The sequence below is a fragment of the Saccostrea cucullata genome, unplaced genomic scaffold, assembly GCF_032062105.1.
Source record: "Saccostrea cucullata isolate Sc308-1 unplaced genomic scaffold, CSIRO_AGI_Scuc_v1 ctg312, whole genome shotgun sequence".
Lineage (NCBI taxonomy): Eukaryota > Metazoa > Mollusca > Bivalvia > Ostreida > Ostreidae > Saccostrea > Saccostrea cuccullata.
The window spans coordinates 562,027-575,201 of NW_026929887.1; the positions used below are offsets into that span (position 1 = coordinate 562,027).

The following is a 13,175-nucleotide window of genomic DNA, read 5'->3' on the forward strand; positions in this document are numbered from 1 at the left end:
GCTTCTTTTTTGATTAACACATATTCTGATGACGTACAACACATTGATATCCGGAAGATTATTTATGTAAAAATGGCACCAAGAGCACTGACAGTTTGTTGTGATATTGTAAGATGGTTTCCTGTAGTCTTTATTTCAGCCATAATAGTTTGGTCTTACTACGCATATGTTGTCCAGATGTGTATTTGTAAGTATATTCAGTAATTTAACTGATGTGTGATATATCAATCAAAAGACGATCATTTGTTCACGATACAAAATTGCAAAATGATATGTTGACAAAATTATTGATTTTCATGGAGTCTCACAAGTTTTAAGAAGTCATTTAAAAAGTTTATCTTTCAGGATATTTTTTCCCTATTTAGATATTTTTTAGACAAATGAAACAAAAATAAATAATTTCAAAGACAATATGAAGATTAAGTTCATGTGCAAGTCACATGTATTTTGCATGCATGATTGTTCATGATGTCATGTGTATAGTTAAGTTGTTCCACTGACACATGAAGAAAAAGAATTCTTTTAATTCTGACTAAAAAGTTGTAGATATTTTGTTTCTAATATGACATTAAAATTAAATGTTCTTCATGATCAATGAAATACATTCCTTGAAAACTAATTTTTGTATTTTTGTCATAAAGGTATGCATAGGGTGTCATAAAGGTATGCATAGGGAAAGTGATACTGTGATAGTTAAAATAATCTAACTGTGTCTTGGGACAAGCCCTCACTACAGTTGAATACCTCCCATGTATTGAAATGTAGCAAAAAATTCCAGGATCGCTCTGAAACAATTTTGAAGAATACAAAAGACTTTGCACAAAAAAATAACTTTCAAATAAATTGTAACAAACCTTTTTGAGGTTGCGTATGCCTTTAAACCTAAAATATAATCCAAATAAAGGCGAAAATTCAACTAATTTTCTCAATGTTTTTTCTCACTTCAAAATTACATGCCATTTTTACATTCCAAATTCTCCAGTTCTCTGGATTGTTTGTAGTAATTGCACTGAATTCGAGTTAACGCCCGTGTTGATTTTGCTACATAGTGAATATATTGAACAAATTCCATCATTAAACTGGTCCATAGGACATATAATTTTTACGATAAAACATTCTATCTAAGTGATAGTAGACTAAGAACCTAATGATTTAAACAATGGACAACATTCCTTGCAATGTTTGAAAGCATGCATATTTTACATGTCTAATAATCTGGTACTATCTCTATGTTCCATAGTTTGTATGACTGGATTATTTCTTTGAAAGCCAATTTTATTTTTCATTTCAGTTACTGTGCCTAATATAGCAGAGAAAGGTAAGGGAATTTACAAGAATATAATTTATTTCTGGGATTTGACTATATACTATAGAGCCTAATAGAGGTTATCTTTTTTTTTCTTTCATTCCAAACTTATGGTACTAGTGCAGTTTAAGGTGCCTGCATCAAAATATGAAAGTGAACACTGCATGAATAAGATTTTTGCAGTATGATACATGTATCAGAAGGATTATTGAAAAAAAGATGTTAATCAAGTTCTGATATTCATATTGCAATAGTTTGTGGAATCATCATTCAATACTGACTTGATGTCTTGATTTTTCAGTTATATATCTGCTGATATACCACCCCATACTTGTTCTGTTTTTGTGGTCATATGGAAAAACTATATTTACTCCAGTAGGATCAGTTCCTCCACAGGTGAGAACTAAAGCATGAACTCTAAAAATTACAAATATACAAATCAAAATACAGTAAAACCCCCTTATAGCAGGTGAGAACTAAAGCATGAACTCTAAAGATTACAAATATATAAATCAAAATACAGTAAAACCCCCTTATAACAGGTGAGAACTAAGGCATGAACTCTAAAGATTACAAATATACAAATCAAAATACAGTAAAACCCCCTTATAACAGGTGAGAACTAAGGCATGAACTCTAAAAATTACAAATATACAAATCAAAATACAGTAAAACCCCCTTATAGCAGGTGAGAACTAAAGCATGAACTCTAAAAATTACAAATATACAAATCAAAATACAGTAAAACACCCTTATAGCAGGTGAGAACTAAGGCATGAACTCTAAAGATTACAAATATACAAATCAAAATACAGTAAAACCCCCTTATAACAGGTGAGAACTAAAGCATGAACTCTAAAAATTACAAATATACAAATCAAAATACAATAAAACCCCCTTATAACAGATGAGAACCAAATCAATAATATAGATTCCAAAGACTACAAATATGTAAATCAAAACACAGTAAAACCCCCTTATAACAGGTGAGAACTAAAGTAATAATATGGACTATAAAGATTACAAATATACAAATCAAAATACAGGAAAACACCCTTATAACACGTGAGAACGACAGTTGTGTAGGTAGTATTTGAAACTGATAAGTCAACAAGAAGCATCATAATGTCACAATTCATTGAAGATAATTATGTTACAACAGCAAATGTAATTTAGCATATTGCATGCATTGATATTGTTTTCAAATTGAAAATGACTAGGCTCACAATAATTTCAAATTTTTGTTCACTGGAACTTCTCCCAGAGTCATAAAAAATGATTGATTGTTAAATTGTACTTTTCAGTTCTATCTGTCCAAAACAGATGCTGAGAGAATAGCCAGAGAGTCCGAGGAGGGCCAGAAAGCTATTCTAATCAATGCTGCCAAAGAGTTACCTGTCCTGAATAGAACACATTCAGGCAGTAAGTACTTAAAACAGCTGTTCTTGTAATGCACTAGAACTAGCAATAAGTGCTAGTATATCAGTAAAGATCTAATTATCAAACTTGTCTTAGCAGCCAGAAATCAACGGCCACATTCAGTTCCCCCCGACGATTTTTCCTATATATTTTAACTGTAATAAACGGCCATCTGTGTAAAAACGGCTCAAATTCAACAATGACACTGTAATAGGCGGCTGTCACTTGTTACGTTTCTGTTATGTCAAACACATTCGCTTGGGTAATTATAGTTTAACCTATTAATGCAATTAAACAAATTGCTTTTAGATCCTGAATATTCCTGAACACTATGTAACATCTCAAGATCGCCGATTGAAAAATTTAAAGTACATGTAATTACAATTGATACTATCTAAAAAAATTCACACCTTTCAGATTTTGATTCCTTGTAGAAGCGCTAATTGCCACTCTTGTGAAAACAAAAAGCTTCATATGGCATGATTGTCTCGTGAATTTCACTATCAAGAGACGATCGATAGGGATTAGTTACGCTCTACTGCACTTCACACCTGTGTTGTAGAATGATTTTCAACTGCGTATACATTACTGGTTAATTTTATAAAACATAGAAACTCTGACAGCTTTATGCATTTACCGACTTTAAAAACTTCAACAAGTAAGTTAATTGCCGATTAATGTACTGCCATTTTTTTAATACATGACTTTTGAGTCAGGTACTGTGAATGATAATTAAAAGAATTTATTTAATACTTCAATGTCTGATGAATGCAAGATGCAAGGAACAGAAACATGCACAAAACCTTAAGGGTAAATGACCTTGAATTATTATATGAACACATAAAAAGCTTTTGTGAAATTAACCTGTTTTATTATTTGATAAATTAATTTTTAAAACTGTAGTGCTTATTGTTGTTTATTTATTGACCAAATGTTTTTTTCGAGAGCAAACTGGAATAAGAGGCCACCTGTCTTAAGTGGCCAGTTTCCAGAATTCCCAAAGGTGGCCTCTTAAAACAAGTTTGACTGTATTTTAATTAATTTGTAGGTCCAAGGTACTGTGAAAAGTGTCGCTGTATAAAACCAGACCGATGTCACCACTGTTCTGTTTGTGGCCAGTAAGTGTAACGTTAATAATATATCTTAATTCACATTCATATCATGCAGGAAATTTAAGGCATCATTGATTCATTCTCTTTGTCATTTTTTTCCGAGGTAAAATGTTTGCTGTCGCAACTTTGCATGAAAAGGAAGTTTAAGTTTTTTTAATTACATGAAGGGACATACTTTTTAAAGGGAAACAAGAAATGGGAAAACTTGACGCAAGAAGGAAATTTAACTTTGTTTAATAAAATGAAAAGCAATACTTTTTAAGGGGAAACAAGTTAGTTTTTTTAAAAGTGAAATTATCTCATAACTTACAGGGCAATAAAAAAAAATACTGTTTAAGAAAGGTTTCTTACTGACTTAATTAATTTACGAGTTTATTCTGAATATGGCCCAAGATTCAGATAAACATATCCAGAAGTTGTAAAATCGCTGTTTAAGAACACTGTGAATGATGATGTCATTGAGTTTCATATTTTCGATTTTTTTGTAGATGTGTGTTAAAGATGGACCATCATTGTCCATGGTAAGGACACTGTATATGTTACCTTTGATGTACATACATACCCTGAAGAAGTCATCAGTGTTTGTTTGCAAACTTTATTTAGTAGATTTAAACTTGAGGCTATTCTCTGACTGCAATATTGTTGATTTGACATGTATTTTAGAAATATCTGATCATTATGATGTCTTAAATACCGATACTGTATCAATCCTTACAGGGTCAAGAACTATGTAGGATTCTCTAACTACAACATGTACAAGTATTTTATTAGTTATCCAGGTTCAATCAAGGGTGTGCGGGGATTTACCCCGGGTTTTATTCCATACACCCTGAGGCCGCAGGCCAAAGGGTGTATGGAATAAAACCCGGGGTAAATGCCTGTACACCCTTGATTGGACCTGGATAACGAATTTATTTCCTTTGTACCAATAAAAATGCTTTGTAAACATCAGAGTGTGTCTCAATCTATCGATTAGATAACTATGTACTGAGAATTTATTTATTTATGTTTTTATTTACACCCGGCTCAAGTCGGGTGCACGGATATTTACACCCGACTTTGTAACCAATCAAAGCTCGTGTTACAAGCTAGATAGGAAATAATGTATTGTGTCTCATCATCAGATTAATATTGTATTAATCTTTACAGGGTCAATAACTGTGTAGGATTCTCTAACTACAAGTATTTTGTATTATTTCTGGGATATGGACTGCTGTACTGCCTATATATTGCTGCAACTAGTTTACAGTACTTCATTTTATTCTGGAAGGTATGTTTACATGGCAAAAATCATAATTATTTAATATTTCAGCTAAATTTTGATTGAATTCTAAGTTGTATTAATAGGATTATTATAATTATGAGTTCAATTCTTTAGATAAAGTGAAATGAAACTTAATATTAAAAGTTTTAATTTTTCTTGATTGCAGAGTGGAGTTTCCAAAGAAATGGGTCATTTCCATATATTATTTTTGTTCTTTGTGGCTGTGATGTTTGGTATAAGTCTTATATCTTTGTTTGGCTACCACTGTTATTTAACAGCCTGCAATAGATCTACACTAGGTAAAATATAAATTCCAATGTTATGTATAATTTGCATACATGTACTTGTAAACAGACTTAAAGTTTCAAAATTTAAAGAGGCTTCTATACATATACTGTCTGTTTTGTTGTTTTTCTGCTTTACATACTCTTCAAAGAAAAATGTTTGTGTGATAATGTTAAATATTTGTGTGATAATGTTAAAATTTTACAAATATTACTGACAGTTTGACAGAAGTCTGTTATAAATGTCTATTTACAGAGTCCTTTAGAGCTCCCATATTTCAGAGTGGACCAGATAAAAATGGATTCAGTCTGGGGAATTATAACAACTTCACAGAAGTTTTTGGTGTAGATAAAAAATCATGGTTTTTACCAATATTTTCAAGGTATTTGTCCACTTTAGAAACTAAAGTGTTTATTATAACTAAATAAACTGAAAATTTTAAATCTAAGAGTTGTTCCCCTTGAATAAGGCATATATTATTTTGTCAGAAAATTAAATGTGTAAGGCCATATAAAATTAATCTTTAGATTCTCATCCCCGCCCGCCCCTCTCAAAATGTCCCGCCCCGATGTTTTTTATTTTGATTTTTTGGTATTTTGATGTATTTTTATTAAGTAAGAATTTGGGTCAAAGTTTATAGAGTTATCTTTTGTATTAAAAGTCGCGTGTCGCTATTTATAGCAAAAACGCCATGTGAAGAATGGAGAAAAATCGGCAATATAAGCAGTTTAAATGTGTAAGGAAAAGATAATTTGTCAGTATAGAGAAGGCAGAGAAGAAAAAATAGCATAAACACATATAGATACCATCACTGGCAGGAGCAAGTATGTAGAGAGATTGTAACTAAGTAAAAATAGACGAGGAAAATGACACCTGGTCAAGTTATATATAACGATCTCTCAGCTGTGTGACTTAGCTTTGAAATAAAAAAAAATCTACAACATCGTAGACAGACTTAAGAGAAGGCCTAGATTTTTCAGTAGAATAATTATTAGAACATTTATATAGATTTTGCAAAATAAGAAGTCACGCATACACAATTTATTGGTATCCCCACCTCATTTTGTTCAAGGTGTGCCGTATAATGTGTACTTGATAATTTGTTAATTAACAATAAATATTTAACTTTTAATGCAAAAATTTTCTTTAAATATTTAAGATATGAAAAGAATTAAATCTATTCATATTTGCATTAAGGTAATGAAAAAAAATGTGTCCATTGTTTTGTTGATACTTAGGCCTATATATAAATAAATTAACAATTATAAAAAATTGTGCAAATTAGGATGAGAATCTAAAGATTAATTTTACCTGGCCTAAACAACCCCTTTTTAATTTATTCAAACTGGAAAAAATATCCTTGGTGCAATGTTTTATTTTTTATTCTCTCTTTTTTTTCATTTATTTATTTAGAAGTCTATTTTTTCTACGTTGCAAGTTAGAGAACCTCCCTTTTTTCTCACTTTCTCAAATTTTTTTGTTCTATGTCTCATTTGGTATAAGACACTGCAATATTTTTGTGATCATTTGCCATTTGTTGATAGGATGAAATGATGATGTACTTTTTTCTCTTTCTGTGTATACCTGACTGTGTTTATACTGTTACTTCAGTGATTCTGATGGGGTGTCCTTTCCCACACGAAACAATCTCCAGGCTAACAGTAACAATTCTTACCAAACTATGGGGGAAACGCCCAAGCCCAGGTTAGATATCATGCATGCTTACAGTGTTGGGTATTGTAATGTATGGTAACACTTTACATTAATCAGCAGTCATCTGAAAAATTCTCTCCTTTCTCTTTCTCTTGCATTAAATTGATATTTTGGCTTTGTTACATGTGTAAAATCAATTTTCTTTACATTTTCTGTGTAAAATATTCAATCAGTAAATACTAGATTTAGCAAGTAGAAGCTTCAGTTCTTGTGTATTTTTTTCTTTTTATGTGTTAATCATTTTTTGTAGCTAGGTGGCATGCTTTCATCTTTTTATTGTACATAATGTGTTCTACAGATGTGTATGCTTTTAGTAGATTTCCTCTTAATGAATAACAAAAATGAAATTCTTAGTTTCACATGTGGCTTTAATAAGATTCAGGAATTTTAATTATTACATGTATTTAGCTAAGAGTAGAACTTTAGATCTGTAGAATTTAGGTTAGAATTAGATTTATGAATAAGAGAACTGGATTTATACATGTACATGTATCTAAACTTTGTGCAAGTAGATGGCTACTTTCGTGTTTTGTTTGTTTGGAGTCATTTTGATTTTCCCTTAAATTAAAAAAAAACCCACAAAACTCTAAAGCAACCAGTTCACAAATTCTGTAAATGTACATGTATATACAGCTATTACATTGGTACCAGTTTGTCCTTCTGAAATAAGTAAAATTTTAGTGATCTGGTTAATACTAATGATATGCGTGTATAGATCGCCTTCAGAAACTTAGCTCATTCGTTTTTGTATAGCCCTATCATTTTTTTTTTCACAAGTTGAAAGAAACATACAGTATACAGTGATAATTATGTTTAGGTGTGGAAGGGACACCCATTTACACTGTACTTCTATCAAAATACATTAATGTAGTGCATGTATTCAGATCTCTTAACAGTAAAATTGTTGTATTTCAATATACAGACAAATTAAGGGATCATTTTCATTTAACATACCGTGGTATTTATCCTTCACTTTGTTATAGTTAAATCACATTGCAAATATTTTTGTTTTTTAATTGACATGTCTTTGTAAAAATGTGAAGCATGCCCCTAGACTAACCTTTTCTGACGTTCACCGTATTTTTGGTCTGTATTTCCAGTGCTGGTGACGGAGTCTCGTATCCTACTCGTACAATAGATCTCGATTCTGACGGTCTCCTGGCGGACCGACAGCGATGGATGGAGGAGGGGGAATCAGACGGGGGAGGTAATCGACCTAATTTTCAGATTTACTGGTAGTGTGTTTGCTGTGCATTTTGCACACCCTAAAAATAACTTTTGGAAAGTTTTCTAACAAAATGTCTGATCCAACGACCCTTACTGAATTAAAGATATGGAAAACAGAAAGAGCATTTTTTTTAAAATTTTAAACCTTAGAACATTTTGAAGGTAAATAGTAAGACTACTTTTGTAATGATATGCAGGTTATGATCAATCTCTAAATTAACTCTTAAATTAATGATAGCAGTACATGTATTAGATTTGGTGACAGACTGCAGTTTTGTATCTAAGTTTGAAATTTAGGGGACTAAGTGGTTTCTTCCGTAAAAGTTGAATGGACCCATATTTAAATTAAAATGACAGTATATAAAGTGAAAACAATAAAAACAGAAATAAAGTTTTATCTTATAAATGGTCATCTGCAAGGCTGCATCTTAGTATGATGATTTTTTTCATTAAATCTTTTTTTTCTACAATATTTGTAGTCTAATACTTGAAAAACAAATACATCAGAGTAAGTGGTCACATTTTAAAGGTTTGGTTACTTGATGGGTTCATTTTGGTTTTAGGTACTCTGTTTTCTGGGTCAAGTCAACAACATTTGATCAATGTTCAGGAATGACCATAAACGTGGACTGTAGGTGGCTCTTTATGCTTAATAATGCATGCAGTTGCCCCGTAACCTTGCTCATGTTGATATTTAATGTCTTCTTTTTTTGTTAAAAAAAGAGTAGAGAGCGCATGGAAATATGTGTACATGAAATATATTTGCATGATCCTTTATAGCTTTATAGCACAGTGCATGTGTTTAAAAAGTAGATTGACTCAAATCTTAATATACTGTAGAAGTACTTTTTTCCACGTGGTATTAATTTACGCTATGTATCTGTCACAAATAATCCACTGAGATTTGTCCAAGCGTACTTAATATAAATGTAAGGCAAATAGTGACAGTCAAGAAAATCTGTGTAATTTTCTACCTGTGGATTAAACAGAAATTTAGATTCCGCGGAATTATGACCCCGCGGAAAAAAGTATGTCTACAGTATATGAAAAGATTTGAATTTTCTATCTTCTATATGTGTTACAGATGAATGAACTCTGTTTCCTTACAGACAATACTTTTTTTATGTGCCTTCCCAAACCTACTGTACTAAAAATGTTACAGAATACTTTTGTAATGCTCACATGAGTTTAAGAATTTTCAAGGCATGTCTTTTGTGACACTCCTGATCTCTGACTGTATCTGAATTTAATATTTTGTACATGTATGTGTAACAGTGGAAATTTCATAATATGATTGTCATCAATCTTTTTATTTGAAAGGGCACTGCAGGAGTAGAATTTAAAGCAAGTAAATTATTTAAAACAAGAGTTCCATAGGCCACAATACTCACCTGAATAAACTTCGAGCCTGATGTAATGGGAAAAAAATCTGAATCTGCATATTAAAGGATGTTAGCATATTGACAAGACTATTCACTGGTCAAGTTGCTTTTTCTTTTATAATTTTTCTAAACATGTTAAATGTTCTTTTTCTGTCTAATCCCATGAAAAAAAAACTTTGATTTCCTTATACATGTACAACCATAGGAGAATGATCTGAACAAATATTGAATCTGAAATACTTTAGAAGTACTTTTTTCTGCGTGGTATTAATTTACGCTATGTATGCAGTCACAAATTTTCCGCAGAAATTTATCCAAGCGTACTTCATATAATTGCAAGGCATAGAGTGACAGTCTGAGAAATCTGCGTAATTTTCAACCCGCAGATTAAACGGAAATTGAGATTCCGTGGAATTATGAACCCGTGGAAAAAAGTATGTCTGCAGTACCTTAATACACTTGCAACCTTCGTTTGAACAAAGTGGCATCCCCTTCACCAAAGGATGCTTTGTGCAATTATGAAATTGACCCTAAGTTCTAGAGAAGTCAAACTTGTCAAAAGTTTTAAGATGACAGACAGACATTAGACCCTCTTTGACTTTGAGCAGGAAAGCTCACCTAAGCCTTTTGCACCTCTCAGCTAAAAATCCTACATAAGACAAAACTGCTGTATCATAAGGTTTAACACAATTCAAATCTTACAGTCCCTCACAGTATGCATTTATTTTTGAAGGTCAATCTAATTAATAAAAGCACAGTAAGCAACCTTTATAATGCTCATACAATATCCAGAACATTATTTGATGAGAGGACATGCATCAGGCTTATTTGGGGAAATAAAGATTAGTGCTTTTAATCAAGTAATTTTGAAATAAATCAGCTATGAATTGACTTTCAAAGGAAGATATACATTGATTTTTCCTAAAAAAATGAATGGATTAATAATTATGACTTTTTTCATCTTGTAGAAAGACCAAGAATGTATGGTTCACATGAAAATGGTGGATATAACATGGCATGACCAAAGAAACAAATGAACAAACATAATCAGTGACTCTCCAGCATTGCCAGAGAGTGTTGATGGATCATTCCTATGTCTCTTATAAGAGAATAATCACCATTGTTATATTCTGGCAATGTTAGCATTTTGTGTCAGCTGTTGTCAACTTTGCTCTTTGTAAACAAAGTTCATGAAATTATAATTTTGATTCAATAGGAGAACCACCCTTTAATAGTAGTTTATATAAAAAGAACAATGAAAATCTTGATGTACTATTATATCTACATTGGATCTGTGATGAACACGTGAAAGATTTCAAATCACCACTAGTTCTACTTAATCCAAATAGGAAATTTCCTGAAATTTCTTTTCCAAAAAGATAAGAAATTTCTAAAAATATTTCCATTTTCTTTAGAAGAAACTGTAAATGAAGAATTGTGATTTATTTATTGATGTATTTATTGTTGATTTAAACATTGCATCTTGTATCAAAAGAAATTTCTTTTACTAAGAAATTTTATACTGATCAACACTTTAGGTTTATAATCCCCCGTTCACTCATATAAAATGATTGCTTTAACTTTTGCTTGATTTTTTAAAAAAAGAAATGTGTTTGATAAGTAAAATGCAAACAATTTTAGCATAGCGTTTTGGGCAGATTCAGTCAAAAGAGATATTTCACTTATACAAATTTATTGAGGAACACTGGACATTTTTCTTATGAAGATTCATTTCCCTTTTGAGAGTATCAATAAACCTTAACTATATCACACATATCTTTCAGTAATGAATTATTAGTTATCCTGAATATTGCTTAATTGAGCATTCATTACTTTTATATAAACTTTGGGATATGTTTAAAGTTAAGTTTGAATTTTATTCAGAAGACAGTTTGAGTCATAATAGAATAAATGCCTTTTGTATGAATGCTGTTTGTGAAGAAATTCATTTTACAAATTACATGTATAAGTAGGTATCATGTGTGCAGTTGTACTCAGGTTTCTATTATTATGTGTGTTAACTGTATAGAACTGCTGTGTTTTTTATTTGAATTCTATATGTCTTAATTTCTGTTATCATGAAAATTTTCTGAAAAGTTAGGTTCATAAAACCTTTGGTACATTTTATTACTTCTCCACATTTTCACTGTGTTAACATTAGATCACTTTATTGTTGATGCATGGTCCCATTTTTTATAATTTAAATTCAAGTAACTTAGAACATATGAAATGTTTTTGACTTTATGTGTTCTAGATTGCATTACAAGAATTTCAAAAAAGTGCAAATGATTAATGGGTATGTATTAGTAATGCACATGAATTTTTCTTTAAAATGTATTCAAAATGCTCTTTATTCAGTTTAGAGCATGTAAATGATTATCTGTGTCTTTTCTCTACGTGAAAAATCTTTTAAATGTGTTACATGTAGTAATCCATGGTATTTCGTGGCATGAACTGCCCTCTTATTATGAAACAGGGTTTACTGCACTGACATTGATGCTTTAATGACATTTTCTTACTGAAATGTTAAATTGAGAATACAATGTATTTGTTTAATAATAAAAATAAAGGTTAAAAAACACTTTTGTTTATTTTGCATAGGTACAAGTGTTGTCTTCGACTAGTAAATTGTCGATGAGTTACAGTATTTATAAATAAGGATCAAATATAATAAACATTTCTATTCTAAATTTTCACTACTTTTTGATACATGTATATTTTTCTTTAATACTTATACATGTGGCAAATGTCAATGGATATTAATTCTGGAAAAAAAAAAAAGCAAAAAATGGCAATTTACATTATATGTGATGTTATTCTATGGCAAAAAGATGATACACCAAAGTGTCAAATGCCATGTCACATTTCATCTCTGAATAAAAAAAAATTGATCAGCCCCTAAACAGATAAAAATTTACAGCCCTCCTCTAGCAATTGGTGGATTCTTCTATTGCCATTAGGAAGCTAAACATGGCTTCATCAGATTTTGCCTGCTATGTGTTTTCCATTGTACACCTTTCACAACCCAGTAAACCATCTTCATTTGTATCAAACCATGCCCCCAGGGGAGAGTGAAGTCACAGTGGGGGTTTATTTCCCAAATCTCTACTGGACAAAACCAACAATTTAGTAATTATCACACCCTCCCCTGGGGGCATGGTTTGATAAAAACGAAGATCTACTCTACAGTCTCATTAAAATTGTATTATTAACTTATCAGAAATAATAAGTTACAAGTATAACAAATAAATATAGAGTCGAACTTTGGTATCTCGAACACTGACATCTCCGATACCTTGGATATATTATGATTTGAAAGTCCAAACAGCTTAAATCACATATATTTTTATCCTGATATAGGGAATCCTTGGCATCTCAAAGCTTTTTCTTCAGTCCCATTGAGGTCTAAATAAAGGGTTTTCACTGTACATCTTTATTGTACCTGATATATTACTTTAATTAACACT

At 31.1% G+C, this 13,175-nt stretch overlaps 1 protein-coding gene across 4 annotated transcripts; it reads left to right on the forward strand.

The window, feature by feature from the left end:
- Positions 1-25: 25 nt before the first annotated feature.
- Positions 26-12,289, forward strand: LOC134282420 (palmitoyltransferase ZDHHC15B-like). 4 transcript variants are annotated; one of them, XM_062764823.1, is made up of 13 exons: positions 27-187; positions 1,292-1,318; positions 1,608-1,702; positions 2,611-2,728; positions 3,774-3,843; positions 4,326-4,358; positions 4,987-5,107; positions 5,268-5,400; positions 5,642-5,768; positions 6,998-7,090; positions 8,200-8,306; positions 8,890-8,957; positions 10,677-12,289. In XM_062764823.1, exons 1-12 carry the CDS (start codon positions 73-75, stop codon positions 8,940-8,942), a joined length of 1,092 nt encoding a protein of 363 aa, XP_062620807.1. In that variant the 5' UTR covers positions 27-72; the 3' UTR covers positions 8,943-8,957; positions 10,677-12,289. The 4 variants fall into 4 exon arrangements, with proteins under 4 accessions (XP_062620806.1, XP_062620808.1, XP_062620810.1 ...); XM_062764822.1 differs by lacking the exon at positions 8,890-8,957 and having other exon boundaries at positions 26-187; XM_062764824.1 differs by lacking the exon at positions 6,998-7,090 and having other exon boundaries at positions 26-187.
- Positions 12,290-13,175: the final 886 nt, after the last annotated feature.

Coding starts and splice junctions, on each gene's coding strand:
- LOC134282420 (XM_062764822.1), top strand. CDS start 73: ATGGCACCAAGAGCACTGACAGTTTGTTGTGATATTGTAAGATGGTTT. Junction 1,319..1,607: donor GCCTAATATAGCAGAGAAAG/GTAAGGGAATTT, acceptor TTGATTTTTCAG/TTATATATCTGCTGATATAC. Junction 7,091..8,199: donor GGGGAAACGCCCAAGCCCAG/GTTAGATATCAT, acceptor CTGTATTTCCAG/TGCTGGTGACGGAGTCTCGT.